Source organism: Onychostoma macrolepis, chromosome 04, assembly GCF_012432095.1.
Source record: "Onychostoma macrolepis isolate SWU-2019 chromosome 04, ASM1243209v1, whole genome shotgun sequence".
Taxonomy (NCBI): Eukaryota; Metazoa; Chordata; class Actinopteri; order Cypriniformes; family Cyprinidae; genus Onychostoma; species Onychostoma macrolepis.
In genome coordinates this window covers 10,658,981-10,670,003 of record NC_081158.1, presented here as the reverse complement: position 1 = coordinate 10,670,003, position 11,023 = coordinate 10,658,981, and the positions used below count along the sequence as shown (strand labels likewise).

Sequence of the window (11,023 nt, the reverse complement as noted above, 5' to 3'; positions counted from 1 at the left end):
ACATTTAAACAACAAGGAGTATATTCGCAAGGAAACAAACATGCTAACACCACTTAACTCAGGATGAGAACTGTCAAGTGACTAAACAGAACAGGGAGTATATATACACAGGGCTAACAAGCCAACTTAATGAGAGGCAGGTGAAAGTAATCAATAACTAAGGAAATTAACTAGGGCACGATGAAGACTAAAGTAAAAGGATAAACATGAAACCAAGAAACATGACCGTTCACAGCTGTGTAGCATATTTGCTTTATGAGATGAACATAATTAATCATAACGGGTTATCAATTATATATCCATCTTCAGGAATTAGCTGTAGTATTAATAGTACAATAAAATGATTAGTTCGTCCGCAGTACGGACCCTTCTATTGACTCTAAGGAAAGTTATTTCTCTGGCCACGACAAATAATTTCCTTACTGAAACATTGCTTCCGAGCATGTAACAAGACCGGACGTTAAAGTGACTTCGTTCTGAGAGCAGCAGACACAGACAACCAAGTGTGAATACATATGGATGTTTATTAAACTACACTACAGGGGAACATGTAACATAGAACTAGACACAGACATATACACATTAAACATGGATGCCAACACAAGGAAGGCCTGGAGAGAGAGAGAGAGAGGGAGGGAGAGTATGGCAGGATTTTAACATCAGCTAACTACAACCTGTTATGAACCATTAGATAATCACATCACCTTAATTAAAAGGGGTCGAAGCCTAGAAGCGCATCTAGATAGTTAACAAGCGGTTACTTGCATGGGTTTTGTGGGTGCTGAGTAAAGCATCCTGGCGCATGTATAATGCGTTGATTCCTGATGAATTCCTTTAGGAGTGGAAGCTTCGTCATTTCAGTCATGGGTTGGTTAGTCCGAAGTGAGTTGACAAAGTTACTGATCTTAAAACTGCCAGAAGATCGGACTCCCCCCGGAAGGGGAGCCGTGAGGTTTCCAAGGTGATAAGTGTGTCTCCGGGGCACCGAAAGTTAAGAGAAGCTTTTGGTGTGGGAGAAGTTTTATCTGTTTCCCTGTAACACCCATTTTGGTTAGTTTGACCAATAACAAGGCTCATAGTTTCAGCGGGAAAATTTTTCTTTGTCCCACTTGACACCTCGTTTGCATGTTTTACGACTGATCTGGAGACTGGTGTAATTTTCCCCACAGTACAGTAAAACTAGTGTGATGCATTTCATGATCACATAGTGTACATCATTGTGTGAGGAATAAAGAGCAGATCATTTTGATATCAAGAAAGAGACGTCTACAAGGTATTAAACCCGAGATACATTCATACCTCTAAATATGAGTGTTTAGAGCTTACTAATACGAATAACGAGTGGTAACTAGGCTAATATAATAAGGAAACATACAAACAACACATGCATATACCAGATACATTTATAACTGCTTAATTATGGCCTAAATAGAGAAAATGTCTTTAGGTGTGTGTGTGATGTGTATTTGAAATCGTGGAGACAGACTAGTCTGGTCCCTGGCACGGGGGGGTCCCCCCCCCCCCCTTCTGTGGAATGTGTTTGAAGCTTGATAAGGACACTTAGTCGATCCTTTTGCATCCTTTTGATAGTGATAAAGACCATCTGCAATTTAGTACCCATATAAATGTAAACGCTGAGGCCAGGTCAGTAATTTATATGCAAAAGGCTAAAAGGGTCTCTTAAGACATAAAGTCTCAACGACCATCAAGGATCATAAGCAGATGTTACAGCTGTCATCAGCCTAATCTGGGTTCAGAGATGGTCACTGCTGCATTGTGTTCAAACTGAATTCTCACATATTTCCAAACTATTCACTATTTTAGCCAGAATATGATGACAATTCAACACTTGTCCATTATGCAGCGATATACTGTCAGTCAAATGCAGTTAGGGTCAGGGCTAAACACTCAGTTGGTCATATCAGATTTAACAACCACAGGAAGGGTGGAAAGAGTTGCGATATACTGAAGAGGAAGACTTGACAGAAAGAGAAAATGGCTGATAAGTGTCATTTGTATCTGCTGGGACTGATCTTTCTCTCTTCACTTCGCACAGGTAAAGAAATCTGAGAAAGGGTTCATTTGAACATGATCAGCTTATTCTTGTGTTTCAAAGAGAACACTGGATTATTCCTGAAAAAAAAAGAGTTTATTCTGGAGAGTGTGTTGTTTGCTTTAAGTGAGGAAATAAGACTGTATGATTAGAATCTTCTGCTTTTTGTGCTGGTATGTTTTCATTTATTAACATATAATGTAATGATCATTCAAATGTATTTGTGTTTCAGGTTCCAGTGGAGTGGATGAGACTCATGTGTTCATCAGTTCTGCTCAAAATGTCCGTCTGCCCTGTAATAATGCTTTTCCTGACTGCAAATCAACTACATGGAACTATAACAGATTCAGACATTCAGCAGCAGTTGAACTGATTGCTTTAGGGATGAAGAAAAACACCACGAGACATGAGATACTCAGTCTGGGGTCTGACTGCTCTCTGAACATCAAGAACGTCACGAAAGAAGATTATGGCATTTACACCTGCAAACAATTTGTGAATAACAAACAACTAAGAACTGATGTTCGTGTTTATCTGCATGTTCTTCACGGTAATTTTACGATTATGTGGTCAATTTAAAAAGTGCAACTTCTTCATTTAAACTCATGATGATTGAAAAGTGTGTGATTTGTGTCTTATTTTGTGTTTCAGTCTCTTCATCATCATCATCCTCACAGACTGAGATCAGTGCAGGCCGCTCTGTGACTCTCTCCTGTCAGTTGTATTCATTTGCTGGAGTCTCTTGTGATGACTGGATCCGTTCTGAGGGAATTCAGCTGTTCTGGGTGAATCAGACTGGTGTTACACTGACGATATCTGACTCCAGATATCAGATATCAGCTCCAGATCACTGTATCAGCACTCTGAATACAACACTCCTGAATGACGATGACAACAGAGAGTGGAAATGTGAAGTTACCCAAAGAAATCAAGTTAAGACCACATATACTGTCAAGAGTTCAGGTGAGAAACTAATTTTCCTAACTCACTTTCAGAAGACTCTTGATTAATCATATAACTAATTCAGAAAAACTGAAGGGTTGCATATCAACGAAGCATAAATTGCTTGATGTAGTCATATGGTAACCAGTGCCGTTTCCGAGCACAATTGGGTCCTAAGCAAAATCCTAAATAAAATTATAATAGATGACAGACTCATATAGTATTTCTGTGACGTGAATCTCAAGTGTGATGTGATGTTGATCATGTTTGGTTTATATATTCATTATGTTTGAACTGAACTAACGTACATGATCACAGATCCAGCAGAAACTGAAGTCAGAAGCACTGCTGAATCATTATTCAGAGGTACCACAGTTCATTAATGCTGAAATCTGCAGTCCTTTGACTTCATTTGAAGTTTGACAGATTGAGTCAAATCAATTGATTTTTCTCTTGATTGTGTCTATCATCTTTCCTGCAGTGATTGTGATTATTGTTGAGTTCGCAGTGTTTGCTGCTCCTACTGTGATTCTTCTTCAGATCATCTGTGCAAGAAGAGCTGGTGAGTTTTTGATACGATTCATATTGATCTCTAACAATCTGCACTCATGAGAGCTCAGTAAATGCTTTTGTGTTGAATTATTTTGCAGGGAGGAAGAACTCGCAGCACTCAGAGGAAATAGTGATGAATACAATATATGAATAAAATGCTCTCTACAAATAACAGCAAGATTTATCTTCATCTCAATGATATTATGAATATTTTCATGCAGCTTTCAGTGATATTTGCTCCGTACACTGTACTGAATTCCTTAAATTTAATATTAAATACAGTGATCAACAGAGCAAGACAGGTATCTTTAATAAACATGAATAATTATTACAGAAATCATAATAAAAATACATGGTAATTTTCTAACGCTGATTCATCTAATCATTACATTAAACTTTTTACACAAGGTTTTAAATGTTGTAATAGTCCATTTTAACTGATAATTCTGTCTAACTGATTGTCTTCCCCAGCTTTATCATGTTGCAACATGTCTTTATGTCAAGTACCATATGCGGAAATATAAATTCATTTTTTCACAATTTACAAACCTCTTCTTTTTGGTCTTCAAATATGTGCTGGACACTCATGTGAGTCTATTTCACAGTCTAAAAGTGTAAAAGTAGAGTATTTACTTGTGATATTGGGTTAATAACTGAGTTAACCCTCTGGGGTCTAAGGGTGTTTTGACATGCCCTGACATTTGTGCTTTTTTCAGTTGCTTATAAACATATAAATGGCTAAAATCTAAGAACACTGTAAACAGCACAAACTGGGCTACAATAATGTTAGCAGCATTTATATACATGATTGTGTTTTTGAGAAAGAAACATTTATGCGTGGTTAGTGAAAAACAAAAATTTTATAGTCACTGAAATAAGGCCATAAAAAACATACAGAACATTTGTTCACAAGACTTTTAAGAACTGGATCTTGTAGTTGGAGTTTTTGCTTCAAAATAATGTGAAAATGATCTTGTTTACTTGCTCACAGAAAACAATATATTGATTTAAATTTTCTAAGACACTTTTTGAGTAGAAAGGGTCTATGCGAAAGGGCGTGAACTATCTTGGATAATGCTGTAATTCTCACCTGAGAAGACAAAGACCCGCATAATGAGCCATTCAGACAAGTATGTGACTGAGAGGGAAGAGTTACAAGAAAGAATGTGAGGACAAAATAAATGTATATATTTTTTGTTTATAGTTTATTAAGAATATATTTAATTATCACACAAAATAACTTGAGATTCACTTGTGAGTGCAGTTAAACAGTTTATTAGGAACAAACAAAGCTTGACTTTTTAGCATCATTACTCATGATCACATGATCCTTCAGAAATCATTCTAATATTCTGATTTGCTGCTCAAAAAAAACATTTATTATTAGTGGTGCTTGCCAAAGGCAAGGCATCACTTTTATTATCTCACATACTTATTATTATTTTTCTTCTGTACAAACTTTCTATCACTCGTCCCGCACCGATTGTCACAGACCCACGAAGGAGGTGTCAAATCATGCAGCTTACTGAGGAATGGTGTGCTATGACTTTTATAAGCGATCGGGCGTACAATGATCGTACAGCGGGCGAAAAATCCCATAGACACTGCATTGTCAAGTTTGGGGGGTCGTAGCTCAGAGCGAGAATTTTGTAGAAACTTGTGAATCACCACATTTGAAGAGGCTATCAAGCTGTGCGAGAACATACCCCGCAGTGGGGTATAAGTTGTACCCCTGGGGCACAAGGGCCCCCCAAATTTGCCCCATAGACATACTATGGTGAGGGACGGCCCATGAAACAGCATCTGAACACGTTTTTTCTACTATGTTAATTTACATAGGGATTTTGCATTGAACATAACTCTGCATCACAATGTCATAGAGACACAGGCGTGGGCTCATTTTACTCAGCCAACCAATCAGACTCTCAGGATCATTGTGAAGCTGTCAAGTCACGCCCTAGCAACCATTTAGAGCACCCTATCTGCAGGGCTGGACTGGGACAAAAAATCGGCCCTGGCATTTTTTGGTCCTGGTGGCCCACCACCATGTATACAGTATATATATATATGATATACACTGCCATTCAAAAGTTTTTGAACAGTAAGATTTTTCATTATTTTTTTTTTTTAAAGAAGTCTCTTTTGCTCACCAAGTCTGCATTTATTTGATCCAAAATACAGCAAAAACAGTAATATTGTGAAATATTTTTACTATATATAACTGTTTTCTATTTGAATATATTTTAAACTGTAATTTATTCCTGTGATCAAAGCTGAATTTTCAGCATCATTATACATATCTACACTACCAGTCAAAATGATGGTATCATTGCATCGAGTTGTTTTGGATAATAAAAAAACGTCAGGTTTGACAATATCATGTCTTTTCGAATTTAAATCTATTTTTATTCGCATTGGCCCATGGAAACCTCTATGAACACACTTGACATGACTTGACCAAAAAAATCGCGGTGGACGAATTTACGTTTTATTAAAAAGTGTTTATGTATTCTGCACTAATGGCGCACACACACAGGATAGATGCCTGCCTCCGTTGTGAGTCCCTATCAAGCACTTTACCGATTCAACTGCTCTCCTCTCCTCCTCCTCCTGGCTCTTTACGACGCCTCACTCACCGCAGAGTAAGCCTGTTCTTGATAAAGCTGCTGTGAAAACGTGGGAAAAGCCGACGAGGAAGAAGTTGGGGTGAAGCGTTCTTTATATAGGCGGAGCAAAACACTTCAAGGCTCCGTCTGTAGCACATTGTGATTGGGTGGTTTAACCTGTCAATACAGGAGACAAACCAATGGGCCACTGGCTGCTCGTAGTCCCTGCGTGATAGTCTTTGGCAAAAAAAATAAAAAAATAAAAAATTCTGTCAGCCCCTTCAGTGCGTCGGCCCACCGGGAAAATGTATGCCTGATTACCAGTCCAGCCCTGTTATACAGTGTAGCGTTTGGGCCGATCAGACACACAACTATCTGTTATATTTAGAAAATAATCTCTTATGCCCCCTCACCCAACTAAAGGGCCAACTATGAGGGTCTGTGGACCCTTCCCCCAAAATGCATCTAACACCTAAGAAAGGCAGAACAGGCCTCTGGTTCCATGGCAACCCATCAGATAACACTAGTTTTATTGCTCAAAGGAATGCAGGCAGACCAACTCTCACTACCTTTTTCCTATAGGAAAGACATTATGCCATAAAAATGGACTCTTCTCTAATTAATTCATAGAAAAACCTTTCTTTGAATGAACACACATATCTTCAGGTCATTGTGTATATTATTACTGTTCTTGTATATGTTCTTGTGTATTGTATCCTGTTTTATGCATGCTTATGATAGATCACTAGTTAATATCACCTCACTTATACCATGTCTGGTCTCTATCAAATCATCTTCGGATGATCTAATTGAGAGTGAATATTACATGTTGATACCTATGCAACATATTAGTGTCCTAAGAATCTTTAGTAGTTTGTGCATTAACCCCAGGCGAATTACATATGCAAATTACCATGTTCAGAGACAAAGAGCTGTAAACTTTCCCTCCAAAAGTTCAAGACACCATTGGCTCTTTGACACCCCAGAGGTGTGACCTCTATATCAGATAAAGCTCTCACATCAGTGATTCTCCTCCAGTCTGCAATCTCTTAGATTCCGAGAAGATGAGGATGTGAGCTAGAACTCTTCTGGACCCTTAAGTTTTTGTGCCAGGCCTTGCGGCCTTGACTTTCCATTCAACCAAGGACCCTCGGGTCTCAGCAGTTCTCTTTCTTAGCTCTTTTTCCCTTTCTACGCTGATGGTTTTATTCAGGTGGTTAACTGACTCTTTCCATAACTGCATTCTCTGGTTCATCCTCTTTAGCTCCCTTTTGTATGTATGAGTGTATGTTTATTAGTTTGTTTGTTTAGATTAGGTATGTGTGTTAGCGTTTAGTTAATAAAAGTTGTGCACAAAGTTGAGTTTCTGGTTCTGCCTTGCAAATTAATGTCTCTTTACGATTTTGACCCTCGCTACATGCTCTAATGCATTAATAGGAAAGTATTTTCTGTGTTGATATGAACTTACCCTGAATATTCGCTGGACGAACAGATGAGTTGATGGCAATTTAATTCTGCTACAGTTATTACTGTCAGCCGATATAAATAATTGTAATTAATCATAATTAATTGTAATTATTTATTTACAATTCCCTTTTGAGCTAATTTGCTACAACAGTGTTTGATCTCATTTTTTATTTTAACTGGCATGTAACGGAAGGGGGGGCCCAGGGCCCCACAAAGGCTTAACGCGGCACTGACAGTATATAAAAATTAAAAGGCATATCTCTACTACAGAACACCGTAGAGACATAAGGGTAATGTCTTTTGTCTTTTAGCATCGACCTAGAGCACCCTAGCAACTGCATAACAACCACCCAGATTACCCTCGCTACAACATAGCAACCGTCTAGCAACAACCCAGAACACCTTAGCAACTACCAAGATTACACTAGCAACTGCATATCAACTGCTTAACAACCACCAGAACACCATCGCAACCACCTAGCAACCCTTTCTATGTGCACTGTGCTAGTCTATCTCAGACTTGTCACAGCACTTGTATATTGTTGCTCTCTCGTTTCTACTTTGTAAGTCGCTTTGGATAAAAGTGTCTGCCAAATGGCTAAATGTAAATGTAACTAACAACACTATAACACGAATCTACTAATCACCCATAGTAACCACCCAGAACACCTTAGCAGCAATACAACAATATTCTCCAGCATCACTGAGCAGCATGTGTGGGATGGGAGTTGAACAAGGCAAAAAAAACAACAACAAAGCCTTATGGACCAATATATGAATAAAACTTGTTTATTGATTATGATGAAGACATGATGGGGTTCATTTATTGGACAAGGGAAATTATATATTTAAAAAAAAAACTGTGATGTGTTATTATATAAAATGTTAAAGAAATTTACAGAAAGTCTACAAAATTGTCATTCTTAGTGAGGTGTACAGTATATATTTTATGTGTGTATCACTGCATTACATATATATATATATATATATATATATATATATATATCATGGTATTCCTTGTTAAGATATATCCAAACATATTTTAAAGTTCCTTGATTTTGTATCTATCTGATTTTGTAGGTGGGAATTTAATATTTAAATATTTAATGAATTTAATATTTCTGGTTCTAATGATTTTTGTTCCTCAAAAGTATAAAATAAAAAGAATATTAAAAATAAAGTTAAACACTAAATTCATTACATATTGGGCTTTCTCTATATTTTAATGACTATAACAATTTTAAAGTATTAATTTTAAAGTATTCATTATTAAAGAATGCTATTATATGGGGCAGTAATATGGATATATTTGCATGACTTTCTAACATTTGCAGATGAAAAATATACTCGTGACATGTCAGTTATGCACTGAGGAAAACAAAATGTCTCAAATGCATTAAACAGCACAAATATATTCGCTGTTTGCCATGGTGGATCGATTTGATCCATGATCGACATTAAGGGCTGCTTAAGAATATGCGTGCACAAATTAGTTAGATTGTGTGAACTTACATGGTCGTTTATAACCGTTTTAGCCCCGATTGATTTGTTAGGTTATTTCAAGTCAGGTTTTGGACTTTAATCCCAGCTTTTCCTCGGGTCTCCGTAGTGTTGTTGTGATTCGTCATATTCACGCAGAGCGGTGATGAGAGAACGTGCTCGAGAAACGGTTTCGAGAGGAGAAATCAATCTACATATATTCTAAACAATAAAAGTGTAGCGCATCCACTAGTATTTATACATAAATAAATCGGTTTTTACCGATGCAAATATGTTAGAAACGATGCATCGCGATACAAATGCCAACTTGTATCCGATGCACACTTTTTAAACTGATGCATCGCATCGTTAACTTTTTTTGCCGATGCACTGAGCGATTCAGGGAATCTTCCCATCCCTAGTATCTATACTGTACCCCTTATCCAGCTGCACCTTAGTTTGATTTAACCCACCAGTACACAGGTAAAATACATGTAATTTAATTCTAATTACATTACAATTACATAATATTACACAGGCATAAGCTACTTAAAATAAAGTGTATCAAGATTGTACTTAAATGTACTTCATGTGTATCTATACTGTACACCTTGTCCAGCTGCACCTTAGACGATTTTGAAGTTGGTGGAGAAAATGAGATGGGAGTTTTTAGACCCACCCTAACTGTCATGAACCGGAAAAAAACACAGTTCATGCAGAGCTAGACAAAAGGAGCGTTTAACCAATCTTTTCGCAATATAAGACCCTTCATCCTCGGCTGGGATTGTTTAGAGCCCTTTGAAGCTGCAATTAAACTGCATTTTGGAAGTTCAAATTTGGGGGCACCATAGAAGTCCATTTTATGGAGAGAAATCCTGAAATGTTTTCCTCAAAAAACATGAATTCTTTACGACTGAAGAAAGAAAGACATGAATATCTTGGATGACAAGGGGGTGAGTACATTATCTGTAAATTTTTGTTCCGGAAGTGAACTACTCCTTTAAGGTGAATTGGAGCCCATCAGAGTGGAGTTGACTGTCACCTACTTACTGTCGCATATTCTCTATTTTGTTATACTATTGAGTTCTTGTTTTTATTTTCCAGTTACCTGTGTACTTTTGTAGTCCTTTGTTATTTTATTATTTATTACTTTACCGTATCACAGTGTTGGCAACTCTTACAGATTTTCCTTGAAACATTGCTGTGACACAGAGTCCTCACAGAAGTCCTTATTTTATATATTTGGTTAAATATAAGCTTAAATATAAGATTTTTTTGCAATGCATTTTTCTCTAATTGTGCCCACAGCTGAAAGGGAAAATTGCCAATATGCCTATTAAAAATAAATGTAAAACAAAATTTTGTATGTGTGTTTTACAGTTCTTTGTATTTTGTATAAGTGGTTGCAAATGAGTTTTTTTCTGCATTCTGTTCTTGGATCAATGTTGAGATGTTACATTTACACAGTAACTACACGTAACAAGAGGGTAACAAGGCTTCACTTTAGATTACAGCCTGCAGATATTACACTTACACAATAACTACATATAACAAGGGGGGTGTATGTTTGCACAGTGGTTAAGAAAAAGGTTGTAGTACATTTTATTCTACTTGCCTCGACCCACATACGGAAGCCCAAAGTGCACCAACAGCACTACAGCTATCAAAAAACATCAATTATGTAATTATACATGTTGTGTATTATGCTGTTATATATCCTGGGAGGATATCTACTTTTCCACTGTATTGCACCTCGACAGTACAATACTGGTGACCTGACTCGCTGCTGAGATGACCATATGCAATACTCTTTCATCAGGGAATTTCTAAACCAAATCATATCAGAAGCTCACCACATAATTACTCCATACTTTCAGCTGAGTTGTTAAGTAATCTCCATGACATCACATAAATAACACTAGTA

The 11,023-nt window shown here is 37.2% G+C and overlaps 1 protein-coding gene across 1 annotated transcript; it reads left to right on the top strand.

Moving 5' to 3' along the window:
* The first annotated feature begins 1,657 nt into the window (after positions 1-1,657).
* LOC131538799 (uncharacterized) lies at positions 1,658-4,013 on the top strand. Its single transcript, XM_058772935.1, has 6 exons — positions 1,658-2,056; positions 2,286-2,603; positions 2,705-3,016; positions 3,314-3,361; positions 3,477-3,557; positions 3,646-4,013. The coding sequence occupies exons 1-6, from the start codon at positions 1,996-1,998 to the stop codon at positions 3,699-3,701; spliced, it is 876 nt and encodes a 291-aa protein (XP_058628918.1). The 5' UTR covers positions 1,658-1,995; the 3' UTR covers positions 3,702-4,013.
* The last annotated feature ends 7,010 nt before the right edge of the window (positions 4,014-11,023 follow it).

Excerpts from the sequence above, each read along its gene's own strand:
- LOC131538799 (XM_058772935.1), top strand. The coding sequence starts at position 1,996 with ATGGCTGATAAGTGTCATTTGTATCTGCTGGGACTGATCTTTCTCTCT. Across the intron at positions 2,057-2,285 it reads TCTCTCTTCACTTCGCACAG|GTTCCAGTGGAGTGGATGAG; the intron begins GTAAAGAAATCT and ends TTTGTGTTTCAG. Across the intron at positions 2,604-2,704 it reads TTATCTGCATGTTCTTCACG|TCTCTTCATCATCATCATCC; the intron begins GTAATTTTACGA and ends TTTGTGTTTCAG.